Source organism: Panthera tigris, chromosome A1, assembly GCF_018350195.1.
Source record: "Panthera tigris isolate Pti1 chromosome A1, P.tigris_Pti1_mat1.1, whole genome shotgun sequence".
In the NCBI taxonomy this organism is placed as follows: domain Eukaryota; kingdom Metazoa; phylum Chordata; class Mammalia; order Carnivora; family Felidae; genus Panthera; species Panthera tigris.
This window is the reverse complement of record NC_056660.1, coordinates 170,430,945-170,453,414: the sequence shown is the minus strand read 5'-3', so window position 1 is coordinate 170,453,414 and position 22,470 is coordinate 170,430,945. Positions and strand designations below refer to the sequence as shown.

The following is a 22,470-nucleotide window of genomic DNA, read 5'->3' as shown; positions in this document are numbered from 1 at the left end:
ATCTTGCCATTTGCAATGATATAGATGGAGCTAAAGTATATTATGGTAAGCTAGAATAAAGAGAAAGATAAATACCATATGATTTCACTCACATGTGGGATTTAAGAAAAAAAATAGATAGAGATGGGGAAGGAAGAAAAAAGAAGGAAGCAAACCATAAGAGATTCTTAACTATAGAAAACAAACAGAGGGTTGATGAAGGGAGATGGGTGGGGGATGGGTTAAATGGGTGATGAGCATTAAGGAAGGCACTTGTTGTGATGAGCACTGGGTGTCCTATGTAAGTGATGAATCACTAAATTCTATTCCTAAAACCAACATTATGCTATATGTCAAGTAACTAGAACTTAAATAAAAACTTGAAAAAAAAAAAAGGAGAAGGAAAGAGACAATGCATGTTAGGCAAGTAACCAAAAACGTCTACTACAGTCTGTTCCTTCATGGAATTTACAGTCTGGTGGTGAAGACAGGAAAATAAAGCCAAAGTTACAGCAGTGTGATAAAGGCCGTGGCGAGCTCTGAGCACAAAGACTCCTTTCTAAATTGGGCCAGTGGTTCCAAGCAAGTTTCCTAAAAGAAGTGATACATAACCTACATTTATGAAGAAGGAGCAGGAAACGTTGAAGAAAGGGAAAGAGGCACTGTGGTGGCAGAACAGCAAGTGAAATAGTCCAAGAGTCATGCTGCAGAATCACTCACTGGGGAGCCACACATCATTGAGGCTGAGCAGAGTGACTCTGGAGGTGAAGATCAGAGAAGATATGGTGCATAAGTTTTATTCTAGAAAGTTACCTATAATACCCATTACTTCCATGTGTGTAAGGCTACCTAGTACAGTATGCAGTTTCACATAACATGGCGCTCTGGTACTACCATATAAATTGCAGTTGAAGAATGAAGAAACAGAGACTAAAAGGTTAAATACCTTCTTCAGGGTCACATAGAGCTGGTTCTAACTACTTGTTTTTCTAACCGCTTTTACATGCAGCCTTTTGCACAGAGCTCAGATTCATGGAACTTGTTACCAGAAGCAGTGAATGACACAGACTGAAACTAAAATTGCCAGAATATATATTTGAGATACATTTGAAAATATGAAGATATATTTTGTCTATCTAAGGGAGGTGGAAGAAAGACCCTGTATCTAAAGTACCTTCTCCTTTTGACCAAATCCTCTGATGGATGGACTCTTCTTTGGCATTCACATTCATGTAAGGGACAGAACACAAGGGTCAGCTTCTGACCCGGGATTCTTATTTTCTGGTATCACCTGGCTGTCACCAGGCACTGATCAAATTCCTTAGCTCACGATGTGCCCCTGCCTCTACCCCAAATGTCCCTTTCCCCCTTCTTGAGTTTGCTGGCTTTTATTCATTCTTTACAAGTTCAGTTTAAGCATCACCTCCGTTACAAAACTTTCTTTTAAACCCCAGTCTGATTGAGAAAGGAGGCTTTATTCTCACAGTGTACCCTGGTGCAGAGCTCTGCAATTGTCCTTATTACACTGCACTGTAAGTTTGGCTGTGGTTGTGTCTCCACCCCTCACCCCAGACCATAGATTCCATGAAGATAAGGACATTGCCTACTTCTTTTTCCTCTTTCCTAAGAGAACCTTGCTTTTGTTCAGGTCTCTGTCTCTTTTGCATGTAGTCCACGTGACTCAGGGGAGGCCACCTCTCCCATCTCAACCCATGGATCTGATCGTTTGAGACAATGGTTCTCAACGAGGGGAACTTTGCCCCTTCAAGGAACATTTGACAATGTCTGGACACAAGTTTGGTTGTCACACTACTGGCATCCAAGTGGTGGAGGCCAGAGATGCCACTGAACATCCTACAAGGAACAGGATATCCCTACTTCCTCCACCTTGCACCTTGGCCCCATCAAAAAATTATGCGGCACCAGAAGTCAATAGCACTGAGGTGGAGACACCCTGGTTTAAGTCAGTCTTTGTGTGACTTTGCTTCCTGAATGATCTAGGGATAAATAAATGCCCTAAGTAATCAGACTGAATCAAAGGACTCCTATAACTGGGAAAGAGACAGATGAGGATGATAAATCTAGAAAGTTGGATTGTGGTCACACTGTGGTGAGAGTTGAGTAGAAGGCTAAAGTGTGGTCTTTATCCTACAATGGAGCAAGGGGGTACGATGATTAGAAAGATATTTCAGGAGAGTGGGTCTACCCTACAACCTGTAGGGCAGATGGGAGCAGGGCAGAGGGTGCTCCCCTGGAGCACTAAGACATTTCCTGAATGCTACATTGCCTGAATGAGGTGGCATGCTGTGAGTTCCTTTATGTCCCTAGTGGTTAGTAGTCTCCTCTACCCAGAAGGACTCAAGAATGTTTCTTGGATAGTTGGATTATAACCATTTTCTGGAACACAGTAAATAGACTATGATTCTGACCCAGTGTTCTTATTTCTTAAAAAAACAAAAAAACAAACACACACACAAAACTATGTCACCCAAATATTTGTGGCTACAATGAAGAAAAATTAACACATAATAAATCCCAAATTTCCCTGTGTTTTTAAAAGACATCTTAGGGAAGCTTTGTATAAATACAAAAGTCAGTGTGTATGTGTGTGTGTATATGTTTTCATGTAGAAATAACTTCTGAACATATCTCTCTGGGATAGATTTTTGGTTGATGTGGCAGGGTCTTCTTGGATTTCTTTTTGAACCTGACTCTGAGGTCAAAGATCTCAATGTTGAGGTGCCCTTGACTAGCCTCTTGGGACTCGGACCTACAGAAGCAGCCCCCAGGTTTCTGCCCACTCTCACCTCCCCACTTACTCTTCAGACCATTTCCCTGGTGAACACTGGTGAACACTGGCCCTGAAGGCATTTAGGGAAGTTTGTTGAGTTTTGTGTCTTGCCTTTGTTCCTAGCAATGGCTCCAAGGTAAGTTTTTTTTGCAGGAAAAATGTGATGTTTTAGATTAATTCAGGAAAACTCCTATCTGGCCCCTTAAATGTTACACCCACTGTCAGATCAAGAAGTATTTGTTGCTGCAGTGGTTTTTGTAGTGTGAAAGGAGATCTATAGTGCTGGCAACAAGCTTATAGATAATTTTTTCTTTAGAATTAACAGTGTAAAATATTGCTTTTTAAGGTATGCTATTTCTGTACCCCCCCAAAAACTTATTTTTTTGATTTAAGACAATCTATAAACATGTTTTTGTAAATTCTCCCTCTCCCCTTCCCCCCTCATCTTTCCTGACTGCTATGATGGGAAAACACTGCTTTCAGTGATTAGAAGTAAAATGTGGATGGTAAATTTAGAAGACGTTATGATCTTTTATATCTTTTTTTCTTGGCAAAGCAATTTAATTAGGAAATAATCTTTCCCTCTAACATCTGACATTTACCATAAAATGATATCCTGTTTTGTTGGCAACAAAACCAAGTTGTAGCAAAATTTTGAGCTGTTACACTACTATGAAGACAGATTTTAAATAAACCAATATTTAAAAAAAAAATCAGAAACACAAAGCACTTTTTAAAAAAGCAATCTCCAATTTTAAAAAGTATAATTTTAGGGCGAGGAGCAGTGGGAATAGGCTAAATCCTGCAAGGAAAAGGGAGCAAGAGGGAAGTGTGTCTCGGGCCGATCACACCAGGTCGCGGCTCACGGCTGTCCGCGCACCTATGGCCGTGTGCACACGTGTGTGTGCCCGAGTGTGCGCGCGCAGCCACTGGGGCCTCTGGGCCGGGCCTTGGGGGTGCTTCCGACCCCGGGCTTCCTGCGGGCTGGGGCGGGCACGCGGCCCTGGCGGGGCTGCGGGGCAGACCTGGAGGGCGTGCACAAACGCTTGCGGCGCCACTGTGTGTGTGTGTGTGTGTGTGTGTGTGTGTGTGTGTGTGCGCGCGCGCGCGCGCCTCCGCGCCGCCGCGGGCACCATTTTCTGCTTCGCTCGGGACAGGCACATAAAAGGGAAGGCGGCTGCCGCCCCGTCGCCGTCCTCTTTCCCTCAGATGCCCTCTGCTGCAGGTTTATTATTACAGTACGGGCCGCGCCGCCTCTCCCCGCGGCCTGGCGGCCTGCCGGGCTGTGCAGCGCCCTGGCCGCCTTCACGCCTGGCGCGCCCCCAAACCGCCTCCTCCGCCTCCTTATTTGTCTGAAAAGCAACCGCACGTCGAGGCGGAGAAGCCCTCCGGGGGGGCGGGAGAGGCTGGGCCGGGGTGTGTGTGCGCCGTGCTCCGGGGCGGGGCCGGGGCGGCGCGCCGGTCTGCGGGCCCTTTTGTCCCCCAGGGGCCCGGCAGGAGCAGTAGGGGCGGCGGGGTGCTCGGGTGCGGGGTGCCGGGGCGCGCTTGCTGGCCGCTCGCCGACGGGGCCCCGAGTCGCCGATTCCTGCAGAGTAAGCAGTCTGGCTCCGCTGCGGCCGCACAGTGGCAGCAAGGCTGGGGCGCTGGCGCAGCGCCAGCCCCATCAGAATTAGCTCATTGTTCACTAGCACACTGGCAGCGGAGAGCGGGAGAGAGAGAGAGAGAGAGAGGAGAGAGAGAGACTGAGACTCTTAGAGAAAGACACACACACACACACACACACACACACACACACACACACACTCTTGGAGAGAGAGCGCGCGAGGCAGGGAGACCTTCCCCTCCTTTTTCCACGGCTGTACTTCTTGGAAGTGAAGCCGGTCTGGGTTTTGTTTCCCTTCCCCCTCCTCTCTCCTCTTCCTCCACCCCTGTCCCCTCCCCCTCCCCTCCCCCTCCCCCTCCCAGCTGTCTTTCTAGCATGATGCCCTTTTTCATCCACATTTGTGTTTCAGGTGTAGAGAGGAGAGAGTGAACAGGGAGCGGGGCTTTTGTCTGTAAGTATATGCCTTCCCATCCCCGGCCGGGAGCGCTGCTTTCTCTTTTGTGTCGGTTTCTTGCCATTGCTCTTAGCTGGACCCTTCAACCCTGCAGAGTTCATGCTTCTTCCCTCTAAATTTTAAAGAGCTGAAGCGTGTACCTTGAAGAAATTCTGGCATTTTGGTCCTGGTGCATTAAGGCTGGAATTTAACTTGAGCTTTTTTTTTTTTTTTTTTTTAATGCACAAGTTAAGAGGGAGAATTCTTTTGGGAAGGGGTGGGGTTTTTTGCTTGTTGGTATGGTTAATTTTTGTTCTTCTTGCTCATATAGCATTCTTAGGGACTGGTTTGTTTCTTTGCATTAGATGCACTTTGGTGCATGCACCCCCACCCCCTTTATTAAATGAATTTGTATCCCTCCATCCATACACTTTATTACTCTCTCAGCGCTGCTGCCGCCGCCAAGGGTCTTCTCAGGCATTCGATCTTGCAACACTTTTTCTGCATTTTCTTATAAAGCAGTTGAACTTTGGGGGAGGGAGGGTTTAAAAATACATGACTGCTTTTTGCTGGATGATGATGATAACAATCTGATTTGCATTTATGTGTATCTATAATAACATTATAGGAAAACTCTAAGAGCTTATGATACCCTGTTGGAGAACTTTTAGTTTTTCCATTCATCTTAATTTTTGCCATAACTTATGTTAACAAAAGAACCGTGTTCTGACGACATAAAGGTGGAGAGGAAAATCACTGCAGCATGTACATTAATGTTTATTTGGTATAAAGAGAAGGGCATAATGGTGTGTATTCCTGACTCCCCCCCCCCCCCAGTGTAGTTTTTTTTTTTTTTTTTTAAGACACGGAAGGTTATGTAATGCAGTGCCATTTCCAAAAATACCCACTCTGAGGCATTACACTACACGGTGGAAGGCTGATTCCTATTCTGCTGTCTTGATTGCAAATATACTGCCAGTAGTATGTCTGGGAACAAAGAGCAGCCAGAAAACAATCTATTTTTATCGCTTGGTTCTACTTTTAAGTTACTAAACCTTTTGAACTCCCGCAATTTAAAGAGGAACCAAACACTAAGAATAGGCCAGGACTCTGCAGAGCCAGGTACCAGGAATTTCTTTGTCCCCTATTTAAGCCTATAGACCCTTGGAAAGCTCTCTGAGAAGCCCCAGTGGTTACAATAATTTGCATGTAACTTATCTTAACCACAGAAAATGGTTATTTGTCTGTAACCTCTAAACCGGCATTTTTCATTTCCTGACCTGCGGTGAGGCGATTTGTCTTCTGTATTTAAACATATTTTGCAGGTTGATCTCCCTGGACTGAAGAGAGGGAGGGTGCAAGGCCAAGACTGTTACGATTCTCAAAATGGTAAGAATGGGTCATCAGAGGCAATTCTCAGTAGGTTCTCGTGTCTTGATTTCATATAAATATCAACCACACGCCTTCATCCCGCCTCAACCCCTTATTGTTCCTACCCCATTTGACCTTTAAAGGGGTCTTTCTCCGTCCGGCATGTGGGAGCTTTGCAGTGCAGCAATTGATATGAATTGGATGTGGTGAATTAGATCTTTTTGATTTGCAGTCATTTTGAACAGAAACTGAAATTCCTCTTTCAGAAGCAAAGATTTATTTAACTTGAACAACAGAAATGGTTCTGTTCTTTAAGAAGAGCGGTGTGTTGTGACATGCATGGAGGGAGGTGGCAGTCGTAGGGCTCAAACAAAGCAATGGGTCCTATTTTAGAGCTCGCCAGAAGTCACCCTCAGAGTAGGGGTCCATGTCCCGCTCATCAAACACCTGGACAGTCTGCTCTCCTTAAGAGCAATATATGTGAAGAGCTTGGACTTTTTTTTACCTTCATATACCCTGCCTATTGTATCTCAGATGTAATTAGTGTTGATACTTTTTGTTGATGTATAACTTCACTTCTCAGAGGCATCTGCTCCGTTTCAGAAGTCAAGCACATTACCTCTGAATGAAAGGGTGACTATTTGTGACAAGCATTGTGATACAGAAGGCAGTTTCATTTTGGATAACTGTGGAAAGAGCGAAACAGATGAAATACACATTAAAAACAGCTGAATAAGTATACTGATCTCCTATGAAAAATTTCCTCCTTGGAAATAAGATTGGACTGCGAAGAAAATAATCGAAATGTCAGGCAACTTTTAAGTACATGTCCTACTGCAGATGTCTACACTGTTTAAAACACCTTTCTGCCACTCAGAATGTGTGATTTCCAAATTTAGTTTTAGGTTTTATTTTTTTTTTAATCGAGGGTGGAATTTAATGAATCAAAATTAAATCTGATATACTTGGTGTTTTCTTTGAGAACAACCCAAGTATAAGCTTCCAGGGAGAAGAATGAATCAGAGCAATTAAATGAGTTCAGTTTGAATCCTATTAGCAAGTAAGCTCTCTATTTTTTGTGTGTGCCTCACCTGTCCGTTCAACAGGTGGGTGGCAAAGCCTTGTGGAAAGTAGCTCTTGCTCGGACTTAGCAGATAGTGACCAAATTAAGGAACTTGAGGTGGACGGGCAAAAGGGATGAACAGAAAAGTAAACTGATCAGCAGGTTTTGTGCAAATGGTTCCCAACTTCCTATTAAGTTCCAATTAGCCACTGTCCTAGAGTGCTAGGATGGTAGTAAAATGAACCGCTGCACAGTATTTTTGTTTATTTTTCTTTTACTGAGACTGGCTGCATCACTTTGTCTTGTCGCTTTTTATCCAGAGTCTTACCTTCTGTGCCACCATAGGTGGACAGACCACGAAGGTTCACATATGCTGTAATATGTCAGGTGACCAGTTTGGTTAAACATAAATTTGACCACTGACTCTGTCAAAACTAGCAGACCTGACTGTAGGTCAAAAACTGACTATAGGTCAGGCTCAAAGAGTAAATACCGTGTTTCTGTATTAGTGAGTGGAATGAGCTTCGTGAAAGGCAAGCGTGTGTGCCAAAGCCGAGAATGAAAGTTGGAACAATTTGAGTGCAGAAGAGTAAATCTGAATTATTATTACATGTTGTTAATTTCTTACAGTTGTCCTTTATGTATGGTGGCAGAATGAGAAATCACAGTGTGTTGCTCTTGGAAGGATTTTTACTCATGGAAAAATTCTCACAACTTTTTGGTGACCCTTTCATCAAGATGTCAGTCCCTTTTGGCACAAGCCCATTGCCTGAAATGAAACCACCGACAGTTATTGTCTGTGGGTGATTCCAAGTAACTTTCTAACAATTTGCTTATTCTGGGAAGCCTGAGCCCTTCAAAGTTTCTGCACCTATTAATGTTAAAAAAAAAAGTTTCATTATATTCTTTAAAAAACTTATTAGAGGCATCTTATACCTCCTTTTATCCTTTTTGGCAAAATGGAGTTATTTTCTTTCCTTGATTAGAACTGGAATTACTTTGCTGATCTCTGTAACTAGCTTACATGAAGACTTAGCCTGCGTACAATGGAAACTTCTTCTAGGGAAGCAGCAGATTTAATACCTGGCCACCTCTGCAAAATATATGAACATGCCTTTTCTGTTAAACATGTATTTCCATTTACATAATTTAAAACACTAAAGAGGATCTAATTTCAGTGTATTTATCTGGTTTAGTTAAGGGCTTATGCCAAATACAAATTTATAATCAGCTCATTCCAGGGTACAAAATTACAGGTAGACTTCAGAATTCAAAACAGAACAATTCAGTATCTAGACATTTTACATATACCCTAAAATGATGATGTTTCACAACAATAATTTCAAGACACTCAAGACTCCTAGAGTGTCTTTGCATTACCAGAAGAATACAACCACTTTGTTAACTCTCCCAGGCACTGATCACAGTGTATTCTGTGTAGGGGACTCTCTGAGGGCAATTCTGGGGGCACCATTTACATAGTTAAAATATATTGTTATACAACTCAGGAGTACTGTCAAAGGTGCAATTTTGAGTTTACTTTGCTGTGTCTTAGTTGACCAGAGTGTTCTTTTCAATAACTCCTTCCCAAACTTTTTAGGTTATCTGGTATATGTGCATTTTTTTCCAGTTGCCTGTTTTATTTTATTTTATTTTATTTTATTTTATTTATTTATTTATTATTGCAATTAACAAAATAATGCAAGTCTGCAGAGATTTTCAGTATTTAATTTATATTTGGCTTTTTGCTAAATTTGAATATCTAAGATATATTTTGTATGGGTTTTTGGTATTTAGGTGTTTTATTTTAAAAGTACTTGCTTCAGATACATCAATGAGAAGAAAATACTTCAGAATGAGCAGATGATCTTGAATAGCTTGAAAAAATAATGTAATCCAATGTCAAGGTTAAGTCCTGTTTTACAATGACTACCCTCTGTGCAGTAAACTTGCCTTTGCGTATGTGTGTGCATGGACTCACAGTGGCATAAGCATGGACTCATTATGTTTTAATAGAGATCTAGGAATTGGAACTATTTAAGTTCTCTGTAAGGCTGATGCTGAGCTTTTCACAAAGATGAGTTGACTCTATTGTACTGTTCATAGAGCTCTGCTTTTTGTACAGTCTGTGAAGTGGCATTCATGGCTTACAAGGAGACTCTTTCAATAATCTCCCCATTAACATAAGGTTTTCTTATTTAAAAGAGAAAGACAAAGATTGAGGAGGAATGAGGTACTATTGGTCGCTGTGCCATTGGGCTTTGGAATGTAAATTTATAGGTTGCTCAGTTGATTGTGGAGTTGCTGAAGAGTACCTAGGAGGGTAATTTTATCTGGTGCTATTTTACACAAGGCCTTCCAGGGCACTGTAAGGGGGAAATTGGGGATTGTTTGGGGAATTAGGACAGTAGGGATGATCTATCCGGCTTTAACCCCAGCCCAGCTTCATCTTGAGTTATATAGATAATTCAGGTAGAAGGCATTTGAGCAGAAATCTTTGAATAAAGAATTATTTAGAGTCTCACTCTATTTTAACCTGATGGAATTCTTAAAAACTTGTATGTAAAGCAGATCATCATAAAATACTAAAGACATTCATTTTATTTGAAATCCTGAAATGAGTACTTCTGAAGTAGAAAAATAAACTTCTAAAATGTGAATACTTCACTAAATTAGATGAGGAACCTCTAGATTACAAGCGTTATACGTTAAGTATTCATCCACACCGGGGATGGGGAGCCCTGGGGTGAAATACCGGCTCCCTTGGTCTTCCACATGTTTTTCCTTAGTGCTGTTCCTGGCTGAAAAGTCTCCTAAGGTCTTATCCTCACAGCCAAAGTGAAATGGAGCACTGACATAGTTATCAGAATAATTACGCTTAAAACAAAACAAAAAGCTTGATTTCATCTGATTCATCTTGGTTATTCAGAATGTTCCTGGAGTGATGTAGGAGTGGGAAGGATTTGCCTGAATTATCTGTGTAATTCCTTTGTTTTACGGGAAAAGACTAGGGATAAGGAAATCATATCTGCAAATCCAATTTGAATATACCAGAGGAAAATGTATTGAATGTACTTGGACTATGTCATCTTGGTTGATCACGATATATTAAAAGATTCCAATTTTAAACTGCTCCTTTGCTTTGAACTGGAAAACAGATTAACCATAAATCTCAGCCCACATCTGTAGAAATCATGGTTGCTAAAAATACCATTTATTGGGTCTAAATTTATCTGAAATGGGTATTTCTAGACATATTTTGCAGGTAGGGACAGCTTCAAAGATTTCTATCTTACTGGTTTAAAAAATAGCAGTGACCCTGAAATTGATCTGTGAGGGCATGATTAGCAGCAGCTAATGGTTTAGCAGCTCTAATGGTTTGGGATTTAAGCATTAACATGGCTCTCAACTAAATTCTAAATATCAATTCAGTTATTAGTAGCCATGACATGGTGTTAACCTGGGTGTAACACTAGATTATACTCTCCTGCGTTATTGGTTGGTTGGATCATACTCATTTCTTTCATTAACCAAATAAATTGCAGGCTCCCAGAGGGTTTATAAATTTCACATAGAGCGCTTAATAAAGTTTTAAATATATGTTAGAAGTTCAATAAATATTGGGTTGGACTTTTAAAAATTCATCCTTAAGACTTAATCGTGTTTAGTTTTGGTGATCTGGAAGTAACTTGTACCCTTACCTTCTTCTTAAGAGCTAGGAAGTTGAAGTGAATGTAATTTTAGTTTTCACAGTCAATCATTTTCTATTATTTACTAACAAGAGAAAAAAAATTGTGGTTAGTCCAGAAAGCCACTTGCCAAAAGAGAGTGGCTTGCAATTGCTCACATTTACCAGCTTTGGAGCCACACTCTGATCAACCTGGTGATACGCTAGGTTTGATCCAGCTGTGGTAACTTAGAGCTAATAGTAACTTTTCCTGTAGCCATAAAAATCCCCTCCAGGATCCAGGAGGAGCTTTGATCCCAGTACTGGAACTTTAAATCCCCCACTTTATAATCAGATTCTGTGATATTATGAAAATGACCTCGAGAACACAAAGGTGCCGTGACTAGAGAGTACTGAAGAAAATGAGAAAAGTTCTTGGTGAGATTGTGCACCTATTCCCTTGTCAACTGAACAAGTATTTTTTGAGCATTTTATGTGTGCTTGGTTCTTTGCATTACAGAAGATGCACACTTGACCTGTGCCCTCAGTCAGCTTAGATTTTAGTTGTGGAAAGAAGGCTAACATGTGTGACAAATTTAATGTAATGCAATAGAATCTAGTTCTAAATTGTAAGATGCAGAAGAATGATACTATTGAACACTGGGGAATGGGGATTGTAGGGGAAATTTTTTTTTAAGGAGGTAGAAATTAAGCCAGACCCAGAGATGGCAAGTATATGGCATGCATGCCATCACGAACTCCTGCTACCCATGTGGCAGACATTGCTAATCAAGCTTGATATACCCATTATTATTATTCAGCCTGAATCGGATTTCAGAATCCTCAGTATAGAGTTCCATTAATAATTGGTTGGAGTTGGCACTCAACTGAAAACCTAGGAGTGGACTATTTGCTCCTTGACAGCAGGTGTCATGCCTTCTTAAGCTTTTATCCCTAGGGCTTAACACTAGTCCTTAACAATTATTAAGTGAATGAAGAACTAAGACTATTTGGATAGATTTAGATGGGAGAGAAGCGTATTCCAGATGAAGGGAATACATTAGAAACATATGCTTGCAAGAGTAAGCACGATGCATTTGTACACAGTAGAGACTGTCCTGTTTAGGGCCTCTGTGCCATCAAGCACAGACCTCACAAACTAGATCTAGAAGCCAAGGACTTGATGTGCTAAGCTATAGGAAGCCACCAAGCCAGCATCTTAGAGTTGGCCCCAGGCCATCACTCGGGTTCCAACCTGTCCGCTTCTTTGCCTTTTGATTGTGCCCAACAGAAAAGAACACACACTTCTATATACTCCTGGCTAGATGGTAGCTTATTTTGTTGTTGCATCTCCCTGTCCTCAGGCTGGGGTGGAGTGGTGGAGAGAAGGCTGGCCCCTAGCTACAAGGAATTGGGAAAGAAGAAGGGAGCACTGTTAACCTGTTTCTATTGAGAAGGTAGCACCACTTCCACTGGCCAATTACAGCAGGTTCATTAGCGCCCATGTGGCCGGAGAGGGTGTTGCTGCTGCCTGAGAGGAGGCACCACACTTCCCTTCATGAGGCTAACTGGGTGGAGCCACGTGCTAATCAGTTGTAACCACATGTACCCGGTTGGTTCCCTCTTTCCACTTCTTCCTGATTAGTCAGACATACTTACTCAAAATTCAAGCCAACACTGACATCATCATCATAAAATTGTTTACAGTTTGAGGCCTACAGGCTGTTACTAAGTTGGTCAATAGTCTAGTGACCATTTGAAGGGAATCTCATCACATGACACACAGAAGTTGGGGAAAGCCAAGACTGAGAAGGATTTTCCTTGAATTTCTTCTGGTTACAGCCTAGACTCATAGCTTAGAATACATCAGCTTCAAGATTCTCAATGTGAAATGACTTCACTAACTCTTTTAGTCCCTTCAGATGAGGCTGGACTTACCTGATTCTCTTGGTAAAAATAACATAGGTAAATGTCATTCCTTGAATTCTTTATGCCTACTCTCACCTCATACTTTTAAATAATTTATTTTTTAATTTCTGTGTTTAGACCTTCATAAATTTAGTTTCTGTCAGTGGGCAGTCATGTCAGGAACCATGTAAACGAATCTTATTTCTGGCCACAATGGAATATATTTTCCTAGAGGAACCAGGCACTTGTGACTCTAAACATACCCCAGGAGTCCCTCTGTGCCTTTGCTTACTCAATCCTAGAAAGAAGGCTCCTTCTGACAGAATAAAGCCATTCTTCAAGACTGAGTTTAAATAACAGCTCCTCTACAAAATTCACCCCTGCATATCCAGTAGGAATAATCTCATGCTTTCTCTGTACAGTCATCACACAACATTCTACTTATTGGCTGGGTTATTTCTGCCCATCTGTTTTTCTATCCTCCAAGTCTGTAAACTTGAAACAAGAACACTGGCCACTAGTACATGGGCATCATCACCTCTCTCTTTGGTAGTTGAGACTGTGATGCCTTGTGTTTTGTTTTGTTTTGTTTTGTTTCCTTTTCCTCTCTAGTCATGATGGTGAATTCAGATGTGGAAAAGTTTCATCACTGAGAGGGAACTCTAGAACAGCTAGTGAAGTTGACTGGCATTCTCTTTCTGCACAGTGGAAGGAAACCCTAACTTTCATTGACATGTCCTAATGGGACGCTGGAACAGATCCCATGTCTCTGAACCAGTGTGATTGTTGCTTCAGTACCTATCCAGGATCTGGCACATCCTTAGTGATCAATAAATGTCTGTGGAATAAATGAGTGAGTCAGTAGTTGGGGAAACATGGAGATCTGTTATTTCTGGGCAGAACCAGGTGACTCACCTTGAGATTTATAGCTAGTAACAGCCGAATACTCTGCAGAATTGTGACAGCTCAGGTTATAAAATTTATGGCCCAGGAAATGAGATGAGCACAGGTAGATTTTGAATTTACTACTGAAAAGCCCCTCGTAATAATCATTAAAGGTAGCTCGGTGGTAGGGAGGTAGGGGGATAGCTAAGTGAAACCTACACACAGTACAGGAACAACTCCTACATTTGGTGCTCCTTTCTTTTATACTTCTTTTGACCTTCTTTTAGAGGTCCTAAAAGAGTCCAAAAGGTTCACTTGGAATGGCCTGCTGAAAGAGGAATCTCCTCTCAGGGTAGAGTCACCCGTCTCATCTGCAACATTGCTGTGGAGAGCCATTATGTGCTGGGTTATTAATGCTGTTTTTCTAGCGGGTCCACAGTCTGTGTCTCAGCAACCTGACTGAGGCGGTCATGATGGTAAAGCATAATCAGCTTTGGTTTCACAAGGTAATGAAATCTTCATAAATATAATCATGGCCTATTATTACCTTCGAGTGGCTCCCATTTTAACGTTGTGCCTTAAAAGTGTTAGGATTATCTAGCTGGAGATGTTTTGAAGCCCTTGACTTTAGGCTGTGCTTGTTCAGCATTCATCCTTACTTTCATAGACAAAAATACAAATGGGACTCGTGTTTGAAAAGGAGAAAGAGAAGATACATAAGAGAACGCGGCCAATGAAAGGAAGGTCTGTTTGCCCCTTTTAAGCTGAAATCGGGAACCAGAGCCATTGATTGGAAAGAAAGGAAGAATAGCTCAGCAGTCATTGCCAGTAATAATATGAGCCAAAGACTCCTACCAAAAAGTAATTAAAACAAGAGGGAGATTCATAATGTGCACAGAAGTTCTGGTGTGGTTGTCCAGTTCTAGCTCCTCTCCCTTCTCCACTCCAACCGGTACTCAGATCACCATCACACGCCACTGTCCTTTGATTACTGGGGCAGGTAACAGCCTTCCTGTCTGAACTGCGTTTGATACAATTCCAGCGGGGAAAAGTACTGCAGTCTGGTGGCTGAACAGGGAGAAATCTACAAAAGTTGTTGTGTTTAAAGTGGGTCCAGGCATTTTGAGGACGCTTTTGTTGGATAAAGTCAGTGTCGGATGGAAAACCTGTTCTTGGACAGGAAAGAAGAGAAATTGGGAGAAGATACTGCATCTTAGGCAACCGACATTCAGAACTGTCAAGGAAAAGCTAGAGTTGGTAGTCAGATGGATAAAATTTACTAAGATAGTAATAAACATGACCCAAGTGAGGGATTGCTACTAAGTACTTTTCCAAGAAGTACTGTTTCATGCCCTTCATTAAATGATGGTAGTGAAAGTTACCCAGAAGGCTTACTGGGATCATGATCTGAAAGTCTGTTCTTGTTTTGCCAGGCATTTGCTGAATCTTAGCCTGTCAGTGTGCTGTGTGGGTTTGGCAGCACATGGTTGAACACTTAGCCCAGTGCCTGCTGCATTGTGGGGGACTCAGTGAATGCTGGCTGAAGGAATGAAGAGTGGGCAGGGAAAGGAACCACTCTTTGAAACATGCACTATCAGGGACTTCCAGTTGTTGTATGGTTCAGAGAATTCAGTTTTGAAAACATGACTTAATTACAAGTCCAGTCCTTTCCTGCACAGACACCCCAGGATTTGATGGCTTAGTTCCAAGGGAAAAAAAAAAAAAAAACTCTTTTGAAGAAATGTGCTTGCTGCTTTGGCACTTCCAGCCCAAAGTAATGGGATGTACTCTTGGCAAGATGTTCATTCTATAGGATTGAAAGCTACCTACCAAATAGTGACTACCTCACCAAAATTAAGGACACAGCAAATATTTTTTGATTAATTGGTTGGATAATTGAGATTATATACCCAACCAATTCAGTTAATACAGCATCAGAAATTCTGCCCACATCTTCTCTGAGTCCTCCTGATGTTCATAATTTTGATCCTTCCTTAAGTGGATTTGACTGTTTCTGAAGCCTGGATGCTCTGGACCATAACTGAGTGTCCATTTCATGCTGCCCTGTGGAGACTTGGGTCTAATCATACATCATGAAATGCCCCAGGCCCTTGCATATTTTGCTCACTTCTTGATAATAGAATCTTAAATTGTTCTGATCTTGTTATCAAGGTCTGGGAGCCAAGTCTCCACATCTTTTCATCTTTATTAAGCATATTCTTTTTCCTTTTTTTTTTTTTTTTCATGATGACTGCTTTTAAAGTTTTAATTTTATTATATGAAGCTTAACTGTCTACACTGTCACAATCAATTCAATCAGGGATTCAATTAAATTTGTTCTTTGGCATCCTAGAGCAATTCATCTGATTATTGTGAATTTTTATCAGCTGTTCTTACACTGTTTAGACAAAGCCAGAGGGACGCTGTATTTTTGAGTGGGATGGAATACATTGCATCAGTGTAATCTGAGGATCACCTGCTTTGTTATTTGCTATTTAGTGCCTTCATGATGATAATAGCTAATTGGCTTGTTACCCCGTCTCTGTTTTTCCATTTTTCTGACTTTAGGAATATCTGCATTTCTTCTGCATTAATTAAATGTTTCCAAATGGAGTCAGGTTAAATTTGTTTCTCTTTCTTGAATTACCATTCTTAGTAGTTTATACACTGTCTCTCTGGGCTAATGAGTGTTTCTTTTCTTCCTCCACTAGGATGATTTCATATTTTTATGTAGTAGAGTTGACCCTTGAACAACACAGGTTTGAACTGTGCTGGTCCACTTACATGCAGATTTTTTTATAGATACAGGACAGTAAATGTATTTTCCTTGTGATTTTCTTAATAACATTTCCTTTTCTCTAGCTTCCTTTATTGCGAGAATACAGCATATAGTACATATGACATATGAAATGTGTTAATTATGGCTGTTAAGTTTGGGGGGGGTTAAAAATTGCACACAGATTTTTGCACAAGCCGTTGGTGCCTCTGAATCCCATGTTGTTAAAAGGTCAACTATATATGGTTTGTATATTTGAAGATCATTGATAAAGATAAGGTTCTAATTCTCCTTTAAGCAGTTTGTTTTTAAATTGAAATATTGGAAAGCAAAGTTACGGTGAACATGATTTCAAATACATTTGATGAAAGAAAGATCTTCTGAATTAGACTGTGCATTGCTAGGCCCTCTGGGAAGTTGGTTGAGAGTTCATTTGGGGGTCATATTAAAACAATTTGGTTTCTCAGTAAATGCCCTTTGTAATTAGCTGCAGCCATTGCTAGATACTTGTTTTGTTCTAAACATTTCCTTCCACGGAAAATTGAAAAAAGACAAAAGTGTGATGACCAGTGTAGCTTGGGTTTAATTAGATCCAAAGTCTTAACATAACCAAGCCAGAGTTGCCGGTCTAAAAGCAGTCTTTCCTCAAGGACTGTGGCAACACATGGATACTGGAGAGCAAACCCTCTCTGCCCTCAGACAGTGCTAATTGGTTTTTAGGTAAGTTATTTTTGAAGGGCAACACAGGCAGCAGAGCAACAAATATTTTTGAGAAAATGCCTCTTGATAGTAGGTGTCAGAAACTCAGCATTAGGGCACTAAGCAGAGATGCTCAGCGCCTCCTGTACTTGGGGTATTGAAAACCGGCCCCGGCACTCGGGGGAGCTTATGTCGGCACTCGAGGTGGCCCTGGGGAACTGGCAGAGGAGGTCCATGTCTGTCGACAGACAGTATTCTATGAGAGGAGAGGCTGGGTTTGCATCCTGCCTTCTCTACTGCTGGGTTCTGTGGGCAGGCTCCCTGATGTGTCTCCCTCAGTATTCTCATCTGTAAAATGATGAGGATGATGGAAATGGCAGCCAGTCCAAATCCCCTTACGCGTGTGCTTCAACCTGTTGCGGCACTGTGATGTATTGGTGAATTTCATCCTTGGAACCACACCGAGGATTAAATAAGCACACCTGGGAAACATGCCTAAAGACATTATAGTGAACCCGCGTGTGCATTTCCACAGAAAACTGGGGTCTCCAGATTTACATACTCTCCCTGTGTGGGTTCCAGCAACTCCTGTGTATTGTTCATAGTTCTCTTCCTTTGGAGAAGTCAAGTTTTAATGATTGGTTTACAAGGGAAGAGAGACTGAGGGGGGGAAAAAAAAACAAAAACATGAGGTCAGAGTATTGTGTTGTTGGAGAATGTAGTCAGGACTTAGAATCAAGGCCTGAGTTTCTTTAATTTTTTTGGTAATGTTTATTTTTGAGAGAGAGAGAGACAGAGCATGAGTTGGGGAGGGGCCGAGAGAGAAGACGACACAGAATCCGAAACAGGCTGCAGGCTCTAAGCTGTTAGCACAGAGACCGATGCAGGACTCGAACTCACAAACCTTGAGATCATGACCTGGGCTGAAGTTGGACGCTCAACCTACTGAGCCACCCAGGCACCCCTTGAGTTTCTAATACTACCTTTTTCATGTCCGTTAGAATATAAGTGAGGTAATTTTGCCTCCCAAGTTGGCATTCCTCTTCCTTTTGCAGTTACCTTCACACTCTTGATGTATGTGTGTCTTCGGTGACTCCCAGCCCTGAAACCCTACATCAATTTGGGTGGGTGGCTGCCCCTTTGGGTCTTGTTTGCTTCCCACAGTACTGCCTGACTGAGCCCTCATCCCTCCTAAATCAGACCATTTCTCCTGCCAGTGAGGTTGAAAATCCAGGTGGTGCACGGGGGCACATCCATCCTAATCTTACTCTTATCCTCTGGTACTTTTAGTTTTTTGCCAGTTTTCGCAGAGGACAGGTGATGGAAACTTCTTAGTGGCCTCTCTATGACCTGAGCACTTACAGCATGTGGGTACAGATCTGACTGTATTTTTCCTTTTTTAAAAGCCAAACTTATAAGACAGTCAGCTAGCATCTGATTTAAACTACTTTTAATTATAGCCTCTTGCAATAGAAATGACTTTTTCCCTCCAAATTTGGTGATCTGTTATGATACTGTTGAAGAGGTAGCAGTCTTTAAATGACCAAAGCAGTGTGGGGCAAGCATGGAGCTGCAGAGTGGCTTGGGCTGGGGGATTTGCAGCTGCCAGTAGCAGAGGGCACACCGATGGGAAGAGTGAGTGATTTCTTTGGGAATGAGCACTTGGGGACAAAATGCACACTTTCTGGAAAATTCAGTCTTGAACTTGTCAGCAAAAGGAATGCTTTGATATTTCCACAAACTCCTCAAAAGCAACTGGCTATCTCATCATCCACCTAGAGCAAGAAAAGTCCAAAATTCTTAGGTCTAGATAAAAAAAAAAAAATACTAGGGGCGGCCTGGGTGGCGCAGTTGGTTAAGCGTCCGACTTCAGCCAGGTCACGATCTCGCAGTCCGTGAGTTCGAGCCCCGCGTCAGGCTCTGGGCTGATGGCTCGGAGCCTGGAGCCTGTTTCCGATTCTGTGTCTCCCTCTCTCTCTGCCCCTCCCCCGTTCATGCTCTGTCTCTCTCTGTCCCAAAAATAAATAAAAAACGTTGAAAAAAAAATTAAAAAAAAAAATACTAGTCTTTGAAGCCTTTAATGAAAGAAACTGATTTTGGAGGACTTTTATGTTGGTGAAAATTTTCATAAGGTTTTCGTGAGTAGCACATACTTTGGGACAAGAGGAAAGAAAAAATGGCATTCTTGGTGTGTAGAAATCAGACTTCTTATAGTTATTTGAAGGTGAAACTCAGCATACCTAACATTACTTAAACCAGCTAATAAAAGCAAGACGAGATGTTTCCTATTAACCTTGGAATGTGCTTGGAAAAAGTCCTGCTAGCTCCAGATGTCTGATATTGGAAAGCATATCAGCAGCATTACCCTCGTTTGTGACAGAAAATACCATGCAGAAATTCACAAGTGCCCTTTGTCATAGTGAGCGCAGTATAGTTTTCTTCTTTTTCTCCCTTTCTCCCCCCACCCCCAGGGCCTTCCTTCTTTTTCTTCTTCCCCTCCCTTCTCATCTTTCATCTTAAAAGTAGGAGAAACATTGCAAAATATAGTGTTTCTAATTTCTTAATTACAAGTAAATCCCAATTTGTATGAAGGAATAAGGTGGTCCAGACTTAGAAACCCAATGTGTTAAGTAAATATTTAGTCTGGTTCCACTCCAGGGAGGTAAAAGATTTTATTAACATATTTGTTGAGGTCATGGGGTCAAGGAAAAACTTATGCTGTGCTTAAATGCCTGAGGGGCCCCCCTTTTTTTTTTGTTTTGCTGCTAGTTAACAAAGGTCAGTATTTTTTTTTTCTGCTGAAAAGAGCAAATATCTTGTTTTGTGGCCTTTACTTTCTTATTGTTCATTCACAAACTGCTTAATCTCAAACCAGAGCTTTAAAAAGCTGCTTTATTTTTTCCCTTTGTTTGGAAAAATCTCTCCTTAGATATCCCTTATGAGATTTGTGTCCAAGCTTTGTTCTCGTACTTATTCTTCTGGTTTACTTTGGGCTGTTATCAGCTGTTTGTCCTTTGTTTTGTCTTCATCACCGAAAAGAAAAATCGTCCATTAAAAGTCAAGATTTGAAGCATTCAACTTAATTCCTTGAGTCCAGTCCACAGTTTGGCTCGGATTACTGTACCAGGCTGACCTCCAGCCCAGGGGAGGGTGCCTTGGCAGAAATCTGAGAATTCCTCGATCAGTAACTCCCTTTTTTGGATTTATGGAGTCTTTAGGTGGATTGCTTTGTGCTGAGCATGTTCCTGTTGGAAAGGAATGAGGCAGGGGTGAGAGGAGGAGTTTGCGCAACACACGTTTGCAGCTGACCTCGGTGTTCACCACGCTCAAATTAGCCAGCTGCCGCTGCAGCCTGCCTTAAACCAGGCACCATCAAAGCCTGAAAAATCACACAACAGTCTCAGATAGTGGTGGCAAAGCAAAGTTGGATCATTGTGTTAACCTTTTGTGGCTTGCTCCCGACTTGATTCGTGGCTCCTCTCGAAAGTCTTTGCTATTATTCTTAGAAATCAAAATTTTAAAGACTCAGCAGCTAAACAAGCAGCATATTATATTGTGGAACAGAGTGACTGGGAAAGCTCTTTGCGCTGACGATTAATTTCACATGTAAACACTTTCGTTTTGTTGCCAGCGAGGAGATTTCCTTTTCCTTTCTCTGCCTCCTTGAAATCTAGAAATAAAATTCCACAGCTGTCAGGTTCCCACATATTCATCAGCGGCCTCGCAAGATGGCTTCATGACGAGCAGAGTGAATTTAAAGAATTCTACTATGAAAGTCTACACAGCTTGTCTCAGACACCCCAACTCACAAAGTAAAGAATTCTAAATCTCTCGCCTGCCTGTAACAGGTAGTAACACGCTGCATGGGAATAAAACGTGGACGTTTTCCGTGCCCATAGTGGACACACGCACCCAAAGCAAAGCTCATGCCAGTGGGCTTAGCCAGTGTGAGCTCTCATCATCTTCTTGAGAGCCCGTTGTCTCCTCTACCCCTGTTTCTACAGGTTGAGAACTTGTCGGGCCACAGAAGAGCTGAGAGTGTCAGCAGGTGCTGTAATACAGCAGTGCCCTAAAAGGTCCTGGTTTCCTTTCTAGCAGGACGGCACTTATGGCTGAGTGCAATAGTCAGGTGTTTGCAATGCTTTCTCTGTAATTACCCATTGTTACCGCAGCCAGCTTCTGTGTGTGTGTGGCATTTAGGTGGCTGCATGTTTCATTTAGTTCCCAAACAAGAATGTTTGCCAACTTGGGCACCAACTAACACTTGCTCTGCTTTCCAGAGTGCGCACAGGTGACATATGTTATCTGAATGGCCCAGTGTTCTGTCTTTTTATCTGTCTTCTGGTTGCAGGGCATTTCCTCCATGGTGTGCTCCATCTCCAGACAGCACTCGCAGGGTTAGGCGGATCGCTAAGACTAGGTCTCTAGAGAGAGGGAGCTGAGTGCATCATCTTTTGGCACCATCTGATCTTTGATGTAATGCTGTTCAGAGAAAATGATCCTTGTAACTCATTTATGGTTTCAGTTTACATCCTGCCCTCTCACATGGCCAGCAACACCTGGGAGCAGACTAGCTTTTGAGGGAGATTCTTAACAGCACCACTTCAAAAGGTATCTGCAGAAATGAAGTACATGTATATGCATATAAATTCTCCTTGTAATACAGTACCCGCTTTCATGACCTCCCAGCCAATTAGTCGGAACAGAACATGTACACACGCAGACACACACACATACTGTTTAGTTGGCAGAGATTACGAAATATGCTACTTTGCCGTTTGAAGAATTAATTATGCAGGTTGGACACCTGCTGCCCTGGTCTGTTTTCCTAATTGCAGGGGGTGGGCACCTGTCCTTGTTAAGTCATAAAAGGGCCATGTGTGTGCATTCCTTAAGCACACAGAACTCCACCAAGGATAGAATAATTGTGGTCATTAACAACCAAGCCATGCAACATCTTCATAGCAGGTTGCTAAGAAGGTATGTTAACCAATTAATAAGTAAGCTCCATATACATATGTGATGTTCTGGCTCTGAAATGGCCATGAACCTTCCTTTGAGGGTCATTTTCTTCAAAGAGCTACTGCTAAAGAGAGAAGTGAAGAGAGGAAAATACAAATTTAGAACCAGGAAACATGTCAATTTGTTTGATTCTGTGTGTGGACCATACTATTGGAAAACATGCTGCAAGATTTTAAATGAAAAGCTTAGGAGAGGTTTAAAGAATTTAAATGATAATCTAGTTTGTGTGGTTTTAGGACCTTGCAGGAGTTGTCTCTGACTCCCCCCACATTT

The 22,470-nt window shown here is 41.9% G+C and overlaps 1 protein-coding gene and 1 long non-coding RNA gene across 8 annotated transcripts in view; one reads left to right on the top strand and one right to left on the bottom strand.

Annotated features, from left to right (window-relative positions):
- Positions 1 to 22,470, top strand: part of LOC102949898 (neuronal regeneration related protein) — a 110,051-nt gene that overhangs the window by 77,184 nt on the left and 10,397 nt on the right. The window contains exons 1-3 of one of the 3 annotated variants that reach the window (XM_042991240.1): positions 3,978 to 3,995; positions 4,783 to 4,824; positions 6,132 to 6,195. In XM_042991240.1, the coding sequence (XP_042847174.1) occupies positions 6,193 to 6,195 (3 nt within the window). In that variant the 5' untranslated portion in view covers positions 3,978 to 3,995; positions 4,783 to 4,824; positions 6,132 to 6,192. Of the gene's footprint in view, positions 1 to 3,977; positions 3,996 to 4,180; positions 4,363 to 4,782; positions 4,825 to 6,131; positions 6,196 to 22,470 lie in introns of those variants that run through there. The other 2 variants (XM_042991228.1, XM_042991233.1) reach the window with 2 other exon arrangements.
- Positions 19,829 to 22,470, bottom strand: part of LOC122240249 — a 54,573-nt gene continuing 51,931 nt past the window's right edge. For all 5 annotated transcript variants that reach the window (XR_006219687.1, XR_006219688.1, XR_006219685.1 and 2 more), the window contains one exon: positions 19,829 to 21,790. This is a non-coding gene — a long non-coding RNA (uncharacterized LOC122240249). The remainder of the gene's footprint in view (positions 21,791 to 22,470) is intronic.